This window comes from Meles meles, chromosome 3, assembly GCF_922984935.1.
Source record: "Meles meles chromosome 3, mMelMel3.1 paternal haplotype, whole genome shotgun sequence".
Taxonomy (NCBI): domain Eukaryota; kingdom Metazoa; phylum Chordata; class Mammalia; order Carnivora; family Mustelidae; genus Meles; species Meles meles.
Window position 1 is genome coordinate 29,912,026 of NC_060068.1, and position 24,368 is coordinate 29,936,393.

At 39.2% G+C, this 24,368-nt stretch overlaps 1 protein-coding gene across 1 annotated transcript; it reads right to left on the bottom strand.

The window, feature by feature from the left end:
* Positions 1-2,471: 2,471 nt before the first annotated feature.
* LOC123939199 (olfactory receptor 2T8-like) lies at positions 2,472-3,461 on the bottom strand. The gene has a single exon (XM_046001133.1). It carries the CDS (start codon positions 3,459-3,461, stop codon positions 2,472-2,474), a length of 990 nt encoding a protein of 329 aa, XP_045857089.1.
* Between the last annotated feature and the right edge of the window lie 20,907 nt (positions 3,462-24,368).

Genomic DNA, 24,368 nt, shown 5'->3' on the forward strand with positions numbered 1-24,368 from the left:
TGGATGTTTTTGGCTGGCTTTCTGAGGGAGGGACTGGCCACGAGGTTTTTCAGGCAGTATTGCTAGAGGTGAGTCCTCCTGCCCCACATCAAGGGTTTTGGTTTTTCAGGCTTTTGTTCTCTGGAAGTTCTTGGGTATTTTTGTTTTCTTTGTTTTCTCTTGACGACTTTTGGCAGTTATCCAGAGCTTTAGAGGACAGAGAAGCTTCAGTCTGTTCCCCTCTGGGTGGTCCAGAGCACATAGACTCCCCCTCTGCCACTTCCCACCAGCAGAGCACATCCCTGGCCACCATCTTAGGGTTTTGAGGAGTTCCCACTTCTCTCTGTATCCCAGTGCTACTAAAAGTGAGAGCAATATTAGTCCAGAGACCCCACTTCCAAAGTTGGCCTTTGCAGGGCTACTGTCTGGGCATATCCAGACCACCGGAGAGATCCCAACCAGAGATAATGTGCTGAGATTTTTCATACCTGCCCATGGTGGGAGTGTTCAGACTCTCACAGACCCTAGAGAACACCAGATGGCACCTCCAAGGACCTCTATCAGGGGAGGGTGTGGAGAGTGACTCAAACGCCTGTTGCACAGTGCACGTGCAGAGTGCAAAAGGCTGTAATTCTAGAGAGTGCTGGTTGGTGTCCACTGTTAGGGCCAATTTATTGTTAAAATCTGTTTAACTATTAGGGCCTGCTTAGCCAGAGCAACTCCATATTGCCTGGGTAGCCATATTGTTGTTTACATCCATGGACTTCATTCTGGGAATAAATGCCCCAGTAGTTCCCGGTATGGTTCCAGGTTTCAATTCTGGGAGTAAAAGCCTTAACAATAGAAGCCACGTACCTTGGGTCTGCAGTTATGCCCTATAAAACCAGCCTGTGAGATCGAGAGGGGTTCACTCTCTTTGGATGTGGCCCTGGCCAGTCAGTCTGACTTCTAATGCTTGGAACATAATAAAGCTTCAGATAACTTTCACTTTGTCTCAGTCTCATTCCCCTCGCAGGTCAGTCTAACTTCTAATGCTTGGCATAGAATAAGGATTTGCATAACTTTCACTTTGTCTCAGTCTCGTTCCTTTCATAATGGACCCCAACATCCACACCAGACTCTCTCACGTGTGCCACCACCCAGACACTCTCATGAGTGCCTGTGGTTCAGGGAACATGGCCTGGATGGTTCACTGCAGTCTCTCTGGTATGGTGCCAGAGGTGGTCATCCTGGGTGCATGGGCTTAAGCCGGTGCCTGTAATCACCCGATTACACCAATTTCCCCTTAAGATCTTTTGTTCTTTTTGAGTGCTTTTAACCAGACTCCAAGTTAATGCTTGTCCCCAATCACAGGGCACTCTCATTTTGGGGTATTACTTTCCAATGGGTGGCATCTGGTGACCCCCCCCCCCCATTTTGTTTATCTTCAGATATCAATCTGACATTCCCACTCCACTTCACCTGTCCACTGATGTCCTCTGCCCTGGTAGAGATCCAAAAGTGTATAATACTACATCTCAGGTTGATTTCATGGGTGTTCAGAGTGTTCTGGTAGATAATTGTCTCACTTTAGGGGACCGGTTGAAACAGAGTCTCCTACTTCTCTGCCATCTGGCCCTCTTCCCCCAAAGAGGTGGAATATTAATCAGCCATGAAAAGAATGCAATTTTGCCATTTGGAAAGACATGGATTGACCTAGAGATTATTAGGCTTAGGGAAGTAGGTAAATCAAGAAAGAAAACTACCATATGATTTCACTCACATGTGGAATTTAAGAAACAAAATAAAAAGAAAAAAACACAGATGCAAACTAGAAAGCAAACTCTTACCTATACTGAAAAACCTGGTGGTAACTGGATATAAGGTGGGGGGGATGGGTTAAATAGCTGAAGTACATAAAGAAGGGCACTTGTTATGATGAGCACTGGGGGTTCAATGTAAGTTTTGAATCACTAAATTTAAACCGAGAAAGTAATATTACACTGCATATTTACTAACAGGAATTTAAATAAAAACTTGAAAAACTGTTAAAAATTTTCAAAATTCAATAAATTGATCATATATAAAAATGTAAATATATATTTATAATTTTATTTAAAATGAAATATAAGAGGTGTGTCTATATTTCATTTAAAAATGAAATGAAAATTAAAATTAAAAAAATGAAATATAGAGGTATATCTGCATTTCAAAATTAAATAGTAACAGTTATAGATATAATGCATATATAAACTTTCTCTAAGAAATTTCACACAATTTTTTAAAAGATTTTATGTATTTATTTGTCAAGGAGAGAGAAAAAGCATAAGGAAAGGGAGCAGCATTCAGAGAGGGGATCTGTTTCTAAGAAGCCTAATGCAGGACTCCATCCCAAGACATTCTGATCATGACTGGGCCAAAGGCAGACAATTAACTAACTGATTCACCCTGGAATCCATGCACAGTCAGTTTTGTACACACTTGAAAATTGGGACAAATAAAACTAATATTAGTTATGACTTAAGGGTAGTACACTGACCCATGCATTTTCTCAGGGCTCCTTTGACTTCACTGTTCCTCATACTGTAGATGATGGGGTTCAACAAAGGAGTGAAGATAGTATAGAAGGCTGACACCACTTTATCATGGTTAGCTAACCTATAGGATTTGGGTCTCATGTAAATAAAAATAGCAGCTCCATAAAACAGTCCCACTCCACAGAGATGTGAGGAACAGGTAGCAAAAGCCTTCTTGTGGGCTTCTCTAGAATGCTTCTCGAGAACTGCAGCAAGGATGAAACTATAGGAAATCAGGATGAGAGAAAATGGGACCAGAAGCATTAATACACAGCAGATGTACATCACATACTCAAAAATAACCGTGTCAGCACAAGCCAAACGCATTAGAGTAGGGGCTTCACAGAAGAAATGATTTATCTCATGTACATCACAGAATGGAAAACTCAAGGTAGCAGCAGCCTGCATGAGCCCATCAGCTGCCCCCAGGAACCAAGACCCCACAGTCATTCTCAGGCATAATTGCCAGCTCATGAGAATGGGGTATCTCAGTGGGTGGCAAACAGCCACATAGCGGTCATAGGACATGGATGCTAAGAGGAAGCACTCAGCCCCTCCCAATGACATGAAGAAGAAGATCTGCAACCCACAGCCAGCTGGGGAGATGGACTTCTGGCCCGTCAAGTAGTCAGCTGCCATTTTGGGCACAATGGTGGAGACCAGCATCATATCCATGAGGGAGAGTTGGCTCAGGAGGAAGTACATGGGCGTGTGGAGCTGGACATCCTGGTGAATCAGGAAGAGCATGAGGGCATTGCCTACTAGAGAGGTGAAGGCAATTGTCAGAACCATTACAAAGAGAAATAGGTGGGCTCCTGTGTGGTTAAAGAGTCCTAGGAGAATGAAATCTGAGCTGGTGTTCCAGATCTTCATGATTTCAAACAAGAGTGACCCTACAAATGAAGAAATAGATGATAGAATTTTCATAATTTACAATGTTCTACTTCAAATACATTCTTCATGGGGTGCCTGGGTGGCTCAGAGGGTTAAGCCTTTTGCTCAGGTCATGATCTCATTGTCCTGGAATTGAGGCCTGCATTGGGTTGTCTGCTCATCATGGAGCCTGCTCCACCCCCACCCCACCCCCCATCTGACTCTCTGCCTAATTGTGATCTCTCTCTGTCAAATAATTAAATAAATTGTTTAAAAAAATGCATTCTTCATGAAAATAATTTGTGTGAAAATGTTGAAACTTATTCCAAATCCTTCATCTTTGTTTTCCGATGTCTCTTTAACCCAGGGATAAAATTAATTTTACCTTTTTAAAAAATATTCATAATACGCACTTCTCCAGTTTAGTTTGCTTAATTAGTATAATGAATAAAATTTCTTGATAAATTGAAGTAATCAACACATCTTGTGCTAACAGATATCAACATTAATGGAAAAGAAGTAAAATATTCACTCAGTCATTTATTTTTTTAAAGATTTTATCTATTTATTCGACAGAGAGATCACAAGTAGGCAGAGAGGCAGGCAGAGAGAGAGAGAGGAGGAAGCAGGCTCCCCACCAAGGAGAGAGCCTGATGCGGGGCTCGATCCCAGCACCCTGGGATCATGACCTGAACCGAAGGCAGAGGCTTTAACACTCTGAGCCACCCAGGTGTCCCTCACTCAGTCATTTAAATTTGTGCTTTTATCACACATAATCAACATTCTTAGCAGCTGAATTAAATCAATGTGTCCAGCAATATAAAAGCTATGTACTTATTAATGAGAGCTATGTGCTTCTAATATATCATAATGTACTGAAACCAACCAAAATCAGATAATTTTCCTGACATTGGTCAATCTGGGAAGGCATTTTTACTTTCCAAAGAAGATAATTTATATTCTCAGGTGTAAGGACTAGAAGGAATTAATCTGTAGATAGAAGCATAACTTAATTTGGAATCGTTAGTGTATTTAGTTTGATTTTATCAAATTATAAACTGAATACAGTAATTACCGTCTTAGAATATGTTCCCCAATGCAAGATTATGATACCAAATGCAAGAATTCATTAGCTGTATAAAGGGATTTTGTGTAATGATATGGTTTCCTGTGAAAGTCACAGAGACACAATCCTTTTTGGTGAAATGAGAAGATAAAGCTTATTAGTATCCAATATAAAGGTAGATTTATTTTTTCTTCAGTCCCAAGAGAATCTAAATCTCTAAAGTTATTTTCATCTCTGATCTGCTAGTGCTGTAACTTTTGTCTCTTGTTGAATGAATAGGATCATACTTGAAGTGATGAAGAGGCTAATTCAATATCAAAGATGTGTTCGAACTGAATGAAATTGACTGACAGGAGTCCACCTCTTCTATGGTCATTCTATTTACCTACATATGCCTCTAATACTGGAAAGCCAATCAAGACAGAGAAGACAGTGCAAAATGTTCACTCAGTTTCTAGCTCCATTCTTGAGCATCATCATTGTACTGACAGCATTATACTTTAGGATTTTAGATGGTTGTTTCAATTTTAAACATTGTAGAAACACACTTCTTTCTCACTGCATTTCCCAAAACTTTGGCATCCATACACATTCATATCTGTAGCACTTGCATTCTGTACACTCATTAACTGTATGAATTCCCTAATTATGGATCTCTCTGTTGCCTTCATGAAGGATATCAAAACAATTGTAACTCATTTCTTTGACTTGAAGAATTCTTATTTCCATTATTCTAAACTCTCATTTTTGAAAAATGATGAAACTTAAAACTTGCTTAAAAGTCAATCTGTAGGCTAGTAACTGCAGAGTGCTGGGTAAATTCATTAAAATAACTTGTACTATCTTATTGCCCATTTTAAAATGTACTGTCTCTAGAATAGCAATATGTATATTCACATTTTTCTGCAACCATCACCAAGTTATCTATCCCCAGTACTCTTCATAATCTAAAATGGAAACCCTGTAGCCACTAAAAATGGAGAGGGAGTTGAGGGAAACTGGAAGGGGAGATGAACCATGAGAGACTATGGACTCTGAAAAACAACCAGAGGGTTTTGAAGGGGCGGGGGGTGGGAGGTTGAGGAACCAGGTGGTGGGTAATAGGGAAGGCACATACTGCATGGAGCACTGGGTGTGGTGCAAAAACAATGAACACTGTTACGCTGAAAATAAACAAATAAAAAAAATGATTTTCTGGTTCTTCCTGTCCCAGGGAACTGGCAATGACCATTCTGCGATTCTGGCTGTATAAAATTCACTATTATAAGAATTTAGATTAGTGGGATTACACAGAATTTGTCTTTCTGTGATTGGCTTATCTCACTTAACATCATGCCATCAACATACTTTCATGTTTTAACATGTGTCAGAATTTTCTTTGTTTTCTAAGTTGAAAAGTATCCTTTTGTATATATTAATGTATACATTAATATATTTTTTGTAATAATTATTCCATCTATGGACATTTAGGCTGCTACCATTCACTACATTTCTACATTTAAAGATAAATTTAATGGGATCCAATAATATTTTTAAATTTTCTATAATGTGAATAGATATAGATTAATAATATAGCAATTTGATCTCCTTTTTTCCCCCTTTACACACATGGAAGAGAGATGCATTTAGAGAATCTTTACAAGACCTAAAATTACTGTATTTAGCAAATAATTTTTGTTGTAATACTTTTTATGTTCAAGTTTACAATTTTTGTTTTCTTTTTAATTTGGAATTATTAGTGCTTAGCTTTTGGGTGGAGACAGGTTATGTATGGAGGCATTATTTTAAGGTAAAATATATATTTAAAAATTCCATCAGATCTATAAATCTAATTGTCTATTCAACATGCTAGTTTATAGTACTGATTAGTAAGTCAATTAAAGGTGTCAGCTACAGGGGCGCCTGGGTGGCTCAGTGGGTTAAAGCCTCTGCCTTCAGCTCAGGTCATGATCCCGGGGTTCTGGGATCAAGCCCCGCATTGGGCTCTCTGCTTTGCGGACAGCCTGCTTCCTCCTCTCTCTCTCTGCCTGCCTCTCTGCCTACTTGTGATCTCTGTCTGTCAAATAAATAAATAAAATCTTAGAAAAAAAAGGTGTCAGCTACATAAAATCAGTGGTAGGAAATTATTATTTTTTTTTCAAGAAGTAAAAATGTTAAGGGGCACCTGGGTGGCTCAATGGCTTAAAGCATCTGCCTTCGGCTCAGTTCATGATCTCAGGGTCCTGGGATTGAGCCACGCATCGGGCTCTCTGCCTGCCATGGAGTGTGCTTCTCCCTCTCCCTCTGCCTGCCTCTCTGCCTACTTGTGATCTTTGTCTGTCAGATAAATAAAATCTTAAAAAAAGAAGTAATAATGTTAAATTATTTTTTATTAAAATTATTAACAATTTTTTCAATATTATATAAAACAAGGGGCACCTGGTTGGCTCAGTGGGTTAAATCCTCTGCCTTCAACTCAGGTCATGATCCCAGGGTCCTGGGATTGAGCCCTGCATCAGGCTCTCTGCTCATCAGGGAGCCTGCTTCCCTTCCTCTCTGCCTGCCTCTCTGCCTACTTGTGATCTCTATGTCAAATAAATAAATAAAATAAAATAAAAACAATTTTTTACTAGTTAAATTGTTGTTAAACCTACAGAAAGATGATTCTATAACATAACTCCTAACAAACTGACTATGCAAACAAAGCTGTTGAAAATCAAAATGAGAATTTAACTTATCCTGCAAATAAAATATCTAAAATGTCATCAAGTGGAAGAATGAAAGTTCAATACTGACTACTGTAAGGAAGTGGAAAGTTTGGTAGACTGAATATTTTTTCTCTTTTCTATTAAACTGCTTCATTTCTTATGTTTTCAGTTTTTATTTTTTAACTTAGAATCGTGCTGAAATTCTGATAACATTACTTTAAATTATTAAATAATATATTTTTCAATGAATAGAAGGCAAGGGTATAAACTCCATTTTTGCCCTTCAAAGGATGAATGGATAAAGAAGATATGGTCCATATTTACCATGGAGTATTATGTCTCCATCAGAAAGGATGAATACCCAACTTTTGTATCAACATGGATGGGACTGGAAGAGATTATGCTGAGTGAAATAAGTTAAACAGAGAGAGTCAATTATCATATGGTTTAAATTACCATATAGTTTTGCTTACTTGTGGAGCATAATAACGTGGAGGACATCGGGAGATGGAGAGAAGGTAGCGGGGGGAAACTGGAGGGGGAGACAAATCATGAGAGACTGTGGACACTGAGAACAAACTGAGGGTTTTAGAGGGGAGGGGAGTGGGGTATTGGGTAAGCCTGGTGGTGGGATATTATGGAGGGCATGTATTGCATGGAACACTGGGTGGGTGGTGCATAAACAATGAATTCTGGAACACTGAAAATAAATTTTTAAAAAAGGAAAAAAAGAAATGTAAAATATAGACAGATAGATAGATAGATATAAACTCCTTTTTTTCCTTCTCTCACCGTGTAATCACAGAAAATTTGGAGCATGCTTATAATTTTCCTTCCACATTTTTCTGATCTCCATTAGCCTAATTTAACCTAAAAACTGTATTTTTTCCTCATAATACTGGGATAATAGATCTATTCTGTTAACAACAAAATAATAACAGTGAAATCATTTACTTGACTGAATTGACAAGTTACTGCAAGAGATTTAACCTGATGATTCTGTCAATTAGAATGCCTTAGTTTTTCACATTGTGGTATAAATAACAATAACAACAACAACAAAAAAAAAAGATTTGTAAAATACATAGAGAAAGTAATGAGACTTTGGATTTTCTGGAGTTCAGAATTAATAAACTAATTACCTAATGTTAGAGATTATTGTGGCTTACTCACATAGGCAATGATAATGACATCAACAAGCTGGATCTCTATCCCCTCTGAGCAGAATCATCCTAATGCATCTCTTTGGGAGGTGGAAGGATCTTATAGTCTGGCACCATCAAACTCACTCATATCAGTGTCTAGAGTGTCCTATGAAGGGGTGTGGCATATGGACATATTTTGTTAAAAAAAACACACTCCTTATTAGGATGGCAGAACTGCATAAATCTGACTCTTTTGATGTTCAAAAATGTTTAATTTTCAAAGATTTTAAGGATTCCCAGATTCCTACATTCTCTCAGAAATCTGTGATTCATTAAACTCAAGTAAAAGAAAATCATCTACAAGCAAAAGTAAAAAGTAAATAAATGCCCATGAAAAGGATCGATTTAAAAAATACATTAAGGATGGAATTAATGTGATACTGGTACTACTTGTTAAAACTTTGATGGGGGTGGAGCACCTGGTGGCTCAGTGAGTTAAGTAATCCTCTGCCTTCAGCTCAGGTCATGATCTCAGGGTCCTGGGATCGAGGCCCACATTGGGCTCTCTGCTCAGGGGGAGTCTGCTTCTCCCCCCCACCTACTTGTGATCTCTCTCTATCTGTATCAAATGAATAAATAAAATCCTAAAAAAACTTGATTCAGGAGATTGTAGAATACATTACTGAGAGGTGAACTTTTGTCAACTATAGTAATTAGAATGATCAAACCCATGGTAAGGTTTAGATATTTTGTTTCCAATTAGACTTAATTTGATTGCTGTGTTGTAAGTTTGTTAGTTTGGATCTTTATGATTTTATTTTATTTTATTTTATATTTGTAGGTAAGTTACAAAATCTATGATAACAACAACAACAACAAGGCAAAAGGCATTTATTGTGTTAAGCAATTTGCAATTTGATTCCGTATGGGTTGTTTTCAAAGATTTTGTTATCGTTTTAACTGCATATTTTCAGTTTCCAAGCAAACCTGGGTTTGTGGCTACATATTACCATGCTATTTGTCTTGGCTTGCCTATAGGCATTAAGCAGTACACATACTGTGATGTGCACCAGGTGTTGTATGGAAGTGTTGAATCACTATATTATAAACTAGTATAATACTGTATGTTAACTAACTGGAATCCATGTGACAACATTAATAAAGAAGATAAATGAGGATCACATTTCCTAATTATAAATTTAAAAAAAATTATGGAGTAATTAATGGGAAATACTGCCTCTCTTCAAATGTGAGATAATATAATTGCTTAATCCATGTGAGCTGAAGAAGTGTCATTTATTTGTTTAGGAGGGAAGCTCATTATAGATTTCAGTTAAACTTCTGCTTTTTGATGTTGGCATATCCTACTCTGAATTGGCAAATCCTACTCTAATTTAGAACATAATTGACCACGTGAGTGAAAACTTCATTAAGTAAAGCTAAATTATTTTCTAGTAAAAAAAAATACAGGGGGCGCCTGGGTGGCTCAGTGGATTAAGCTGCTGCCTTCGGCTCAGGTCATGATCTCAGGGTCCTGGGATCGAGCCCCGCATCGGGCTCTCTGCTCCGCAGGGAGCCTGCTTCCTCCTCTCTCACTGCCTGCCTCTCTGCCTACTTGTGATCTCTCTCTCTGTCAAATAAATAAATAAAATCTTTAAAAAAATACAGGCTCCTAGCTAAGACTGAACAGGTAGTTTCAAGTAAGACTTTCACCAAGAGTGGAAATACGGTTTTCAGTAAGTGTTAATATTTTTCTGTTTTGAACTCTGCTGTGTCTCAGTCCAAAGGGCTGTCAAACAATGCTTTAGTAAAAACAGGGTGCCACTCTCTGATGGGACAAACAGACTGTGTGCTATGTAGACCAAATACTCTGCAGATGCCCAGAGCACAGGAGAATGAGGAATAGATAAGCTTCATGTCAGAGGAGGGAAACCCCATACCACCGAGAACTCTACTAAAAGATTATAATGAAGTTACAATAAACCTGGGCATCTAATTTGAGACTAATTTAGAACTATTTATAAGTGTGTGAACATAATTGTGAGAAATCATAAAGAGGTTATAACAGACCTCCATTTTAGCCAGTGAAAATTTTTGCCACCATTCTTTCTTGCAAGCCTACAGGGATGGAGAATTTTCCAAAGGACATAAAGACAGGCTATGCAGAAAACACCTTATAATAGGTGCTTCGAACCAGCCAAACAGCAGATACAGGAAACCACAAACCAGCAGGATGGAAGCAAAATAAATAACACTCCTTTTTTTTCCCTAAAGATTTTATTTATTTACTTGACAGAAAGAGGTCACAAGTAGGCAAGAGGCAGGCAGAGAGAGAGAGGGAAGCAGGCCCCCTGTTGAGCAGAGAGCCCAATGGGGGACTTGATCCCAGGACCATGAGATCATGACCTGAGCCGAAGACAGCGGCTTAACCCACTGAGCCACCCAGGCGCCCCTACTCCTTTTTTTTTTTTTTTAAACCAACCCCAAGGAGCCCACTTGCAAGAAAGATATTGATAGGCAGGAAGTTCTTTTGGGAGTATTCTAAGTATAAACACCCATGAAAGAAAATAAGCAGACATGGGCACAGGGAAATGTCGAAATGGGAGGCACACCCAACCAAGTTCTCAGCTACCCTGGGTGGAGTTCTGAGATGTCCCTTCCATGTGTTTCTTCAATAGGGTTCCCACAGAAGAACTCTTTGAATGTGGCCTGCTGCCAGGAAGGGGTCATGACCATAGGCTAGGGAGTTTTCCTCAACCAAGGTCAATGCTTGCAACATTTTTAAAATTTAAATTCAATTAATTAATATATATAATTAGTGTACTATTAACTTCAGAAGTAGAGTTTAGTGATTTATCATTTGCCATAACACCCAGCCCTCATTACATCAAGTTCCATGTTTAATGCTTACACTCCTAATAGCAGGAAGAAGTCCACCAGCCTGTCAGGAGAAGGGGAATGTAAGAGCACACAATCATGTGAGATACACTACAAGAGCTAACTCCTTCAGAAGTCAGAGTGAAGGGGACTATTGGATGCCATTCACAAAGGTTGGATTCCTATAGCACAGTGCACGTGGAATATGTGATAGAATGTACAGAGAACATCTAGGAAGAATGGCCAGTTCAATACATATATAGTTGCCTTTTGGTGTAAAGATACAGAGAAGTTCGACATTTCCCCACAAGGAGCATAAACATCTGCTGGCAGGTCTGGTTTTTGGTTTAGAGAAACTGTTAGTATGTCTCTGATGAAAAGATCAATCCTGAGACAGGGATCCTGGAATTCTGCCCAAAAAGCGAAGGTAAATTTGATGGATAACACATATTTCCAATGTGGAGCAAGTGTAAAGAGAAAGGTACTCCATTATAGAAGAGTGTCCCCTAGTGTCAGCTCAGACTCTGCAACAACAGTTCTCAAAAATCTCAGGATTTTGATTTCCCTAGTGTATTGCTGTTCTATACTATCATTCAACTGTGTTCCCCCAAATTGCTATGATCTGTATCTAAAAGCAAATGTGCTGGTATTTATAGATTAGGCCTTTACAGAAGTCATGAAGTTAATATTTATTCATTCATTAATTAATCCATTCATACTTAGTTGTTTGTTTATCTTTTTAAAATTGAGTATAATTGACATACCGTGTTGCAGTTGTTTCAGGTATACAATGTAGTGATTTGATTGGTTTGTACATTATGCTATGTTAATCGGCCCCATTACACACCTATTAAAGTATCACTGACCATTACATGTGCTCTGCCTTCCATTCTGTGACATCTTCACTCCATAACTGGAAGCCTGTATCTCCCACTCTTCACTTATTTTGCCCAACCCCAATACACTCTCCCCCTGGCAACTATTAGTGTTTTCTCTGTATTCATAGGTCTTATTCTGGATTTATTTTTATTCACTTATTCTAGATTACTTGTGAGTGGAATGATAGGGTATTTGTCTTTCCCAGTCTGATTTGTTTCATTTAGCATAATACCATCCACATCCATCCACATTGTGTCAAATGTCATGAACTCATCCTTTTGTTATGTCTGAGTAATTGTGCTATATGTGTGCATTTCTGTGTATGTGTATTGTGTGTACTACATCCTCTTTAGCCACCTATCTATTGATGGATTCATAGGTTGTGCCTATACCTTGGCTATAGTAAATACCATATAGTATATATATGGTAAATACTACTGCAGTAAACATTAGAGTCTGTATACCTTTTCAAATTTGCATTTTCATTTCTTTGGATAAGTGTCCAGTAGTGGCATTATTGAATAATGTGGTATTTCTATTTTTAATTTTTTAGTGACCTCCATAGTGTTTTCCTCAGTGTCTGCATGGCTGCATTGCCATTAACAGAGTAGAAGACTTCCTTTTTCTCCACTTCCTTGCCAACACTTATTATTCATTGTCTTTTTGATTCTAGCCATTCTGATGGGTGGAAGGTGAGAACCACTGTGGTTTTAATTTCCACATGCCTTATTTAATAATGTTGAACATGTTTTCTTTATCTGTTTGTGTATGATCTATATATCTTTCTTGAAATAATCCCTATTCATGTTCTCTGCCCATTTTAAATCAGATTATTTGTTGTTTTCATGTTGAGTTGTATGGATAAGATTTTTTAATATTTTTAAATTAACCCATTAAGAACATATCATTTAGAAAAGTGTTCTCCCTTTCTTTTCATAGGCTGATTTTTTTTTTCATTTGCTTTGGTTGCTGTTTTTCTTCATTGTCCCAAAATGATTATTTTCCTAAACTTACTTCAAAGAAATTACAACCTATGTTCTCTTCTAGGAGTTTTCTTGTTGTATAACTCACATTTAAGCCCTTAATCTATTTTGATTTCATTTTTGTGTATTGTGTTAGAAAATTTTCTAGATTCACTTTTTCAGTGTAACTATTCAGTTTCCCAAGCACCATTTACTGAAGTGACTGTCTTTTCACTATTACATATTCTTGCCTCTTATGTCATAGATGAAGTGACTATATAAGCATGGGTTTCTTTTTGAGCTTTCTGTTTGGGCCCGTTGATTTATGTGTCTATTTGTGTACAGTACTCTTTTTATTACATCTTTCTAGCATATCATGAAATCTGAGATTGTGATATATCCATATTTGTTCTTCTTTCTCAAGATCTCAATAGAATTGGCTATTCAAGGTTTTTTTGTGATTGCAACACAATTTTCCAAATTTTTGCTATTGTTCTGTGAAAAATGCCTTTAGTATTTTCATGGGGATTTCCTTAAGTCTGTAGATTGTGTTGGGTAGTATAACTATTTTAACAATAATGCATAAGGAGAAAATACTTTTTCATTTTTGTGTGTCTTCAAATACTTTCACCATTGTGTTACAGTTTGTAGAGTCTAGTTCTTTCACCTCCTTGGTTAAACTTATCCCTCTGTGTTTTATTCATTTGGGGACAATGGTAAATAGAATTAATTTTTTAATTTCTCTGATCTTTCACTGTTAGTGTACATAAGCACAAACAATTACTGTGTGTTAATTTTGCATCCTGGAAACTGGATGAATTCATTTACTACTTCAAATGATGTTATTTTCAACTCTCTAGTGTCTTCTTTTTTTTATTTCTTTTTTTTTTAATTTGTTTATTTTCAGCGTAACAGTGTTCATTGTTTTTGGACCACAGCCAGTGCTCCATGCAGTATGTGCCCTCCCTATTACCCACCACCTGGTTCTTCAACCTCCCCAACGCCCGCCCCTTCAAAACACTCTGGTTGTTTTTCAGAGTCCATAGTCTCTCATGGTTCATCTCCCCTTCCAGTTTCCCTCAACACCCTCTCCTCTCCATCTCCCCATGTACTCTGTGTTCTCTGTTATGCTCCACAAATAAGTCAGACCATATGATACTTGACTCTCTCTGCTTGACTTATTTCGCTCAGCATAATTTCTTCCAGTCCCGTCCATGTTGCTACAAAAGTTGGGTATTCGTCCTTTCTGATGGAGGCATAATACTCCATTGTGTATATGGACCACATCTTCCTTATCCATTCATCCGTTGAAGGGCATCTTGGTTCTTTCCACAGTTTGGCGACCGTAGCCATTGCTGCAATAAACATTGGGGAACAGATGGCCCTTCTTTTCACTACATCTGTATCTTTGGGGTAAATACCCAGCAGTGTAATTGCAGGGTCATAGGGAAGCTCTATTTTTAATTTCTTCAGGAATCTCCACACTGTTCTCCAAAGTGGCTGCACTAACTTGCATTCCCACCAACAGTGTAAGAGGGTTCCCCTTTCTCCACATCCTTTCCAACACACGTTGTTTCCTGTCTTGCTAATTTTGGCCATTCTAACTGGTGTCAGGTGGTATCTCAATGTGGTTTTAATTTGAATCTCCCTGATAGCTAGTGATGATGAACATTTTTTCATGTGTCTGATAGCCATTTGTATGTCTTCATTGGAGAAGTGTCTGTTCATATCTTCTGCCCATTTTTTGATATGATTATCTGTTTTGTGTGTGTTGAGTTTGAGGAGTTCTTTATAGATCCTGGATATCAACCTTTTGTCTGTACTGTCATTTGCAAATACCTTCTCTCATTCCGTGTGTTGCCTCGTTGTTTTGTGGACTGTTTCCTTTGCTGTGCAGAAGCTTTTGATCTTGAGGAAGTCTCAAAAGTTCATTTTTGCTTTTGTCTCCTTTGCCTTTGGAGACATATCTTGAAAGAAGTTGCTGTGGCTCATATGGAAGAGGTTACTACCTATGTTCTCCTCTAGGATTCTGATGGATTCCTGTCTCACGTTGAGGTCTTTTATCCATTTCGAGTATATCTTTGTATACAGAGTAAGAGAATGGTTGAGTTTCATTCTTCTACACATAGCTGTCCAGTTTTCCCAGCACCATTTATTGAAGAGACTGTCTTTTTTCCATTGTATATTTTTTTTTTCTGTTTGGTCGAAGATTATTTGACCCTAGAGTTGAGGGTCCATACCTGGGCTCTCTACTCTGTTCCACTGGTCTATGTGTCTGTTTTTATGCCAGCACCATGCAGTCTTGGTGATCAAAGCTTTGTAGTAAAGCTTGAAATCAGGCAACATGATACCGCCAGTTTTGTTTTTGTTTTTCAACATTTCCTTAGAATTCAGGGTCTCTTCTTATTCCATACACATTTTAGGATTATATGCTCCAGCTCTTTGAATAATACCGGTGGCATTTTGATCGGAATGACATTAAAAGTATAGATTGCTCTAGGCAGTATAGACATGTTAACAATGTTTATTCTTCCAATCCAAGAGCATGGAACAGTCTTCCAACTTTTTGTGTCTTCTTCAATTTCTTTCATGAGTGTTCTGTACTTCCTCAAGTACAGATCCTTTACCTATTGGGTTAGGTTTATTCCCAGGTATCTTAAGGTTCCTGGTGCTATAGTAAATGGAATTGATTCTCTAATTTGCCTTTCTGTATTTTCATTGTTAGTGTATAAGAAAGCCACTGATGTCTGTACATTGACTTTGTAACCTGCCACGTTACTGAATTGCTGTATGAGTTCTAGTAGATTGGGGGTGGAGTCTTTGGGGATTACCATATAAAGAATCATGTCATCTGCGAAGAGAGAGAGTTGGAATTCTTCATTGCCAATTTGGATACCTTTTATTTCTCTTTGTTGTCTGATTGCCATTGCTAGGACTTCTGATACTATATAAACAAGAGTGGTGAGAGTGGGCATCATTGTCGTGTTCCTGATCTCAACGGGAAGGCTGCAAGCTTTTTCCCATTGAGGATGATATTTGCTGTGGGTCTTTCATAGATAGATTTTATGAAGTTCAGGAATGTTCCCTCTATCCCTATCCTTTGAAGCATTTTCATCAGGAAAGGATGCTGGATTTTGTCAAATGCTTTTTCTGCATCAATTGAGAGGACCATGTGGTTCTTCTCTCTTCTCTTATTGATGTGTTCTATCACATTGATTGATTTGCGAATGTTGAATCAACCTTGCAACCCAGGGATGAATCCCACCTGGTCATGGTGGATAATCTTTTTAATGTTCTGCTGGATCCTGTGTGCTAGGATCTTGTTGAGAATTTTTGCAGCCATATCCATCATTGATATTTGTCTGAAATTCTCCTTTTTGGTAGGTTCTTTGCCTGGTTTGGGGATCAGGGTAACGCTGGCTTCATAAAAAGAGTCTGGAAGTTTTCCTTTTGATTCAATTTTTTGGAACAGCTTCAGGAGAATTGGTGTTATTTCTTCTTTGAAAGTTTGGTAGAATTCCCCAGGGAATCCGTCAGGTCCTGGGCTCTTGTTTTTTGGGAGGTTTTTGATCACTGCTTCAATCTCATTCCAAATATCGGTCTATTCAGGTTGTCAATTTCTTCCTGGTTCAATTTTGGGAGTTTGTAGCTTTCCAGGAATGCATCCATTTCATGTAGGTTGCTTAGCTTATTGGCATATAACTGTTGGTAATAATTTCTGATGATTGTTTCTATTTCCTTGGTGTTCGTTGTGATCTCTCCCTTTTCATTCATAATTTTATTAATTTGGGCTTTCTCTCTTTTCTTTTGGATTAGTGTGGCCAATGGTTTATCGATCTTATTGATTCTTTCAAAAAACCAGCTTCTAGTTTCATTGATACGTTCTACTGTATCTCTCATTTCTACCTCATTGATCTCTGCTCTAATCTTGATTATTTCCCTTCTTGCATGTGGATTTGGTTTGATTTGTTGATGATTCTCCAGTTCTTTAAGGTGTAGAGACAGCTGGTGTAGTCTGGATTTTTCAATGTTTTTGAGGGAGGCTTGGATGGCTATGTATTTCCCCCTAAGAACATCCTTTGCTGTATCCCATAGGTTTTGGACCAAAGTGTCTTCATTCTCATTGGTCTCCATGAATTGTTTAAGTTCGTCTTTGATCTCCTGGTTGATCCAAGCATTCTTAATCAAGGTGGTCTTTAGCTTTCAGGTGTTTGAGTTCCTTCTGAACTTTTCCTTGTGATTGAGTTCCAGTTTCAAAGCATTGTGATCGGAGAATATGCAGGGAATAATGTCAGTTTTTTGGTATCGGTTGAATCCTGCTTTGTGACCCAGTACGTGGTCTGTTCTGGAGAAGGTTCCATGTGCACTTGAGAAGAATGAGTATTCTGTTGTTTTAGGGTGGAATGTTCTGTATATGTCGATGAGGTCCATCTGGTACAATATTTCATTCAATGCTCTTATTTCTTTATTAATTTTCTGCTTCGATGATCTGTCTATTTCTGAGAGAGGCATATTAAGATCTCCTACTTTTCTTGTATTCATATCAATATGACTCTTTATCTTGATTAATAGTTTTCTTATGTAATTGGGTGCTCCCATATTGGGGGCATAGATATTCATAATTGTTAGATCATCTTGGCAGATAGTCCCTTTAAGAAATATGTAGTGTCCTTCTGTATCTCTGACTACAGTCTTTAGTTTAAAATCTAATTTATCTGATATGAGAATCGCTACTCCGGCCTTCTTTGAGGCCCATTGGCATGAAAGATGTTTCTCCATCCCTTCACTTTCACTCTGGGTGTATCCTTAGGTTCAAAATGGGTCTCTTGTAGACAACATATGGATGGGTCCTGTCGTTTTATCCCATCTGCAACCCTGTGTCATTTTATGGGCGCATTTAGGCCATTCACATTGAGAGTGATTATTGAGAGATAGGTTTTTATTGACATCGTGTTACCTTTGAAGGCTTTATGTCTGTAGATTGTTTCTATATTTCTGTTTAATGATATTCTTAGGATTTTTTTTCTCTTTTATAGAACCCCCCTTGATATTTCTTGCAGTATCAGCTTGGTGGTTGCATAGTCTTTTAAGCCTTGCCGGTCTTGGAAACTCTTTATCTCTCCATCCATTTTAAATGTCAGACTTGCTGGATAGAGTATTCTTGGTTGCATGTTCTTCTCATTTAGTACTCTGAATATATTTTGCCAGCCCTTCCTGGCTTGCCAGGTCTCTGTGGAAAGGTCTGACGTTATTCGAATGGGCATTCCACTGTATGTAAGGAGCCTGTTTGTCCTAGCTGCTTTTAAGAGGGTCTGTCTTGAAACATAATTCCTCATTCTAACTATAAGATGTCGTGAGGACTTTAGAGAATCTAAAATCTTGGGAGGAAATCTCTCTGCCTCTAGTACATGAACGTTGTTTCCATTTGTGAGATTGGGAAAATTTTCATAGACAACTTGTTCCACTATATCTTCTAGACTTCTTTCTTTTTCCTCCCCTTCAGGGATTCCAATAATTCTGACGTTGGAACGTTTCATGGCATCATTTATTTCCCTGATTCTGTTTTCATGGCTTCTGAGCTGTTTGTTCCAGGCTTCCTCCTGATCCTTTCTCTCTATCTGTTTGTCCTCCAGATCACTAATTCTATCTTCTGTCTCAGTTGCCCTAGCTTTTAGAGAATTTAGATTGGATTGGAACTCATTGAGAGCATTTTGAACATCATCCCTGGTGGCTTTCAGTTCTGCCCTAACATTGTGAACATCATCCCTGGTGGCTTTCAGTTCTGCCCTAATCAATTCTGTTAGGTCATCCATGGCTTTCTCCAACCTAGCTATTGCCTGGATAATTGTTAGTCTGAATTCCTTTTCTGACATATTGTCTATGTCGATAGCCATTAGCTCTGTTGCAGAAGGCCCATCCTCTGTATTTTTCTTCTGTTGGGTATTCCTCCTCCTAGACATTTTGGTAAGAGATGACTGAACAGATGCCTCTGGACTTATCGATTGTGGTGCACCCTGAAACGCTTCTGTGCAATCAGGATTCCCCTCCCAAATGAGAGAAAAAAGAAAATAAAAAGAAATAGAGAAGAAGAAAGAAAAAAAGGGCAAAGAAAAAAGGAAAAAAATAGAGAGAGAGAGATAGGAAAAAAAGGAAAGATAAAAGAGAAGTCTCAGCGCAAATGGGTTGATTTGTGAAGTATACAAACAAAAACACACAAACAAAAGGAGTGATAAAAGTATATGACAAGAGAAAAATATATGTATATATAAGCAAAAAAAAAAAAAAAAGGGAAGAACCTCATCAGAAAGAACCCCAAGTATAAGATTTATATATTATCAGGACAAACACAAATTCACAGAAACACTGACAGAAGGAAAAATTGGGAGAGTGGTTATAAATTCTCAGTGTGGGTGAGGAAGTTTATTTTGATTCTTCCTGAAGGTATCTTGATGTTTTTGTTAAGGGACTCAACTTTCCTAAGTTACTGGGGGATTAGAAACTGGTTGTCCTACAGGGGTAGCATTGATTGGGGAAAGGGGATTACCTTGAAGTTTAACTCTATATGTATACTAGAAAATAAAAATTAAAAAAGAATAAACTAGACTAAACTAAGTTAAAATTAAAAAATAATTAAAAAATAGAAAAGCAAAAGAAAAACACATGTGTATGTATCAAAAAGTTCAGGTTAGAAGGTTATTAAAGAATTTGATGTACTGGACATCTCAGTGTGAGGGTAAATAGGTTAAAAATTATCTGTCTGTATAAAAAAAAGAACCAGAATATTGGTAAAGAGTTAAAAATAAAAGTTGTATTTATGAAGTGGTGGTGGTTGTTCTCTTGTAGACTTTTTTTTTTCTTCCTTCCTGGTGGTTTTCCGGGGGAGGGGCCTGCCAGGTGGGTTTTCAGACAATGATGTTCCCTGAGTTAGGTCCTCCCGTCCCCTCAAGGGGGTGCGCTCTGAGGAAACTTTTTTTCAGGCATTTGTTCTCTGGGGGTTGTTATGTTCTTTCATCTGCTTTCTCTCGCCTTGACAGCTTTGATGGTTTTTGGAGGTTTAGAGGAGAGCAAGCTGCACCCATACCTTCCTCTCAGAGAGAAGCCTCAGACTGTTTTGCAAAAGCTGCTGGCAGAGTCAGTTCTGAGTCACTGTCCCTGCGGATGCAGGAGCTCCTAGTTGTACCCAAAACCAGGGTAGCAGTGGCTGTCTATGCAGCTCCAGATCACCAGAGAGGTTCTGAGCAGAGATCACACACTGAGATTTTCCCGCTGTCCTGGGCAGGGAATGTCTGGTTTTTCCGGATGCCAGAGCTCCAGGCTAGTGCCTATGAGCACCTATCTCAAGGGAGGGTGTGGGATGCGCATGTTTCAGGATTGCCATCTGGCCAGGCTCCCAGCCCCTCACGGGAGCTAGACCCCACTCGCTCTTGTGCGCGCTGGTGTTCAGGCGCATTTGCAGCTCAGGGAAGGAGACCTGATTTCTCTGCCGCACTCTCTCTGGCTCAGCACCAGGGGAGGCTGTCCTGGGTCCAGGGACTTAGGTCCCTGACCCTAACCGCCCAGTTTCCCAGTATTACCCCCTGCAATCCTTTGCTCTTTGTTTTTTGAGTGCTTTCATCCAGACTCTGCTGGTCCCCAGACGCAGAGCACTCTCGTGTTGGGGTATTACTTTTCAATTTGTCACCTCTGGTGGGTCCCTCCCCATTTTGTTTATCTTCCGAAATCAGTCTGACGCTCCCAGTCTGCTTTACCTGTCACTGGCGACTTCTGCTCCTGTAGAGATCCAGACGTGTATAATTCTGATCTCAGGCTGATTTCATGGGTGGTCGGAGTTCTTTGGTAGGTAATCAGCTCACTTTAGGGTACAGGTTGAAGTGGTGCCTCCTCCTACTTCCCCGCCATCTTGACTCCCCTCGATTAATAGTTTTCTTATGTAATTGGGTGCTCCCATATTGGGGGTGTAGATATTCACAATTGTTAGATCATCTTGGTGGATAGTTCTTTTAAGAATTATGTAGTGTCCTTCTGTATCTCTGACTACAGTCTTTAGTTTAAAATCTAATTTATCTGATATGAGAATCACTACTCCAGCGTTTTATTGAGGCCCACTGGCATGAAAGGTGTTTCTCCATCCCTTCACCTTCAGTCTGGGTGTATCCTTAGGTTCAAAATGGGTCTCTTGTAGACAACATATGGATGGGTCCTGTCGTTTTATCCAATCTTCAACCCCATGTCGTTTTTTTGGGCGCATTTAGGCCATTCACATTGAGAGTGATTATTGAGAAATAGCTTTTATTGACATCGTGTTACCTTTGAAGTCTTTCTGTCTGTAGATTGTCACTATATTTCTGTTCAATGATATTCTTAGGATTTTTTCTCTTTTATAGGACACCCCTTAATATTTCATGCAGTGTCGGCTTGGTGGTTGCATAGTATTTTAAGCCTTGCTGGTCTTGGAAACTCTTGATCTCTCCATCCATTTTAAATGTCAGTCTTGCTGGATAGAGTATTCTTGGCTGCATGTTCTTCTCATTTAGTACTCTGAATATATTTTGCCAGCCCTTCCTGGCTTGCCAGGTCTCTGTGGAAAGGTCTGACGTTATTCTAATGGGCTTTCCTCTGTATGTAAGGAGCTTCTTTTTCCAAACTCCTTGTAAGAAGGTCTGTCTTGAAACATAATTCCTCATTTTAACAATAAGATTTTGAGAATCTAAAATCTTGGGGGGAAATCTCTCTGCCTCTAGTACATGAACGTTTTTTCCATTCGTGAGATTGGGAAAATTTTCATAGACAACTTCTTCCACTATATCTTCTAGATTTCTTTCTTTTTCTTCCCCTTCAGGGATTCCAATAATTCTGACGTTGGAACGTTTCATGGCATCGTTTATTTCCCTGATTCTGTTTTCGTGGCTTCTGAGCTGTTTGTTCCAGGCTTCCTCCTGATCCTTTCTCTCTATCTGTTTGTCCTCCAGATCACTAATTCTATCTTCTGTCTCAGTTACCCTAGCTTTTAGAGAATTTAGATTGGATTGGAACTCATTGAGAGCATTTTGAACATCATCCCTGGTGGCTTTCAGTTCTGCCCTAACATTGTGAACATCATCCCTGGTGGCTTTCAGTTCTGCCCTAATCAATTCTCTTTGGTCATCCATGGCTTTCTCCAACCTAGCTATTGCCTGGAGAATTGTTAGTCTGAATTCCTTTTCTGACATATTGTCTATGTCGATAGCCATTAGCTCTGTTGCAGAAGGCCCATCCTCTGTATTTTTCTTCTGTTGGGTATTCCTCCTCCTAGTCATTTTGGTAAGAGATGACTAAACAGATGCAGCTGGACTTATCGATTGTGGTGCAGTCAATGTGCACCCTGGAACACTTCTGTGAAATCAGGATTCCCCACCCAAATGAGAGAAAAACGAGAAGAAAAAGAAATAGAGAAGAAGAAAGAAAAAAAAAAGGGGGAAAGAAAAAAGGAAAAAAATGGAGAGAGAGAGATAGGAAAAAAAGGGAAGATAAAAGAGAAGGCTCCGCCCAAATGGGCCACAAGGTAAGATTTGTGGAGTATACAAACAAAAACAGACAGACAAAAAGAGTGATAAAAGTATATGACAAGAGAAAAAAATATGTATATATAAGCAAAAAAAAAAAAAAAAAAAAAAAAAGGGAAGAACCTCATCAGAAAGAACCCCAAGTATAAGGTTTATATATTATCAGGACAAACACAAATTCACAGAAACACTGACAGAAGGAAAAATTGGGAGAATGGTTATAGATTCTCAGTGTGGGTGAGGAAGGTTATTTTGATTCTTCCTGAAGGTATCTTGATGTTTTTGTTAAGGGACTCAACTTTCCTAAGTTACAGGGGGATTAGAAACTGGTTTGCCTATAGGGGTAGCATTGATTGGGGAAAGGGGATTACCTTGAAGTTTAACTCTATATGTATAGTAGAAAATAAAAATTAAAAAAGAATAAACTAGACTACACTAAGTTAAAATTAAAAAAGAATTAAAAAAATAGAAAAACAAAAGAAAAACACGGGTGTATGTATCAAAAAGTTCAGGTTAGAAGGTTATTAAAGAATTTGATGTACTGGACATCTCAGTGTGATGGTAAATAGGTTAAAAAATTATCTGTATGTATAAAAAAAAGGAACCAGAATATTGGTAAAGAGTTAAAAATAAAAGTTGTATTTATGAAGTAGTGGTGATTGTTCTCTTGTAGTCTTTTTTTTTTTTCTTCCTTCCTGGTTGGTTTTCTGGGGGAGGGGCCTGCCACGTGGGTTTTCAGACAATGATGTTCCCTGAGTTAGGTCCTCCGGCTCCCCTCAAGGGGGTGAGCTCTTTTTTTTTTTCAGGAAACTGTTTTTTTCAGCCTTTTGTTCTCTGGGGGTTTTTATGTTCTTTCATCTGCTTTCTCTCGCCTTGACAGCTTTTGATGGTTTTTGGAGGTTTAGAGGAGAGCAAACAGCACCCCGACCTCCCTCTCAGAGAGAAGCCTCAGACTGTTTTGCAAAAGCTGCTGGCAGAGTAGGTTCTGAGTCACTGTCCCTGGGGATGCAGGTGCTCCTCATTGTACCCAAAACCAGGGCAGCGGTGGCTGTCTAGGCAGCTCCGGACCGCCAGAGAGGTTCGGAGCAGAGATCGCACACTGAGATTATCCCGCTGTCCCGGGCTGGGAATGTCTGGTTTTTCTGGCTGCCAGAGCTCCAGGCTAGCGCCTATGAGCACCTATCCCAAGGGAGGGTGTGGGACGCGCGCGTTTCAGGATTGCCATCTGGCCAGGCTCCCAGCCCCTCAGGGGAGCCAGACCCCACTCGTTCTCGGGCGCGCTGGCTTTCAGGTGCACTGGCCCCTCAGGGATGGAGACCTGATTTCTCCACTGCACTCTCTGGCTCTGCGCCAGGGGAGGCTGTCCTGGGTCTGCGGACTTAGGTCCCTGACCCTAACTGCCAAGGTTCCCACTATTACCCCCTGCGATCCTTTGCTGTTTGTTTTTTGAGTGCTTTGAACCAGACTCCAAGTTAATGCTGGTCCCCAGACGCAGAGCACTCTCGTGTTGGTGTATTACTTTCTGATCAGTCACCTCTGGTGGCTCCCTCCCCCTTTTGTTTATCTTCAGATATCAGTCGGACGTTCCCAGTCTGCTTTACCTGCCACTGGCGTCTTCTGCTCCTGTAGAGATCCAGACGTGTATAATTCTGATCTCAGGCTGATTTCATGGGTGGTCGGAGTTCTTTGGTAGGTAATCAGCTCACTTTAGGGTACAGGTTGAAATGGTGCCTCCTCCTACTTCCCCGCCATCTTGACTCCCCCCCCCCAACTCCTGCTTTTATTGATCTGTAGTATTGCCTA

Excerpts from the sequence above, each read along its gene's own strand:
- LOC123939199 (XM_046001133.1), bottom strand. The coding sequence starts at position 3,461 with ATGAAAATTCTATCATCTATTTCTTCATTTGTAGGGTCACTCTTGTTT.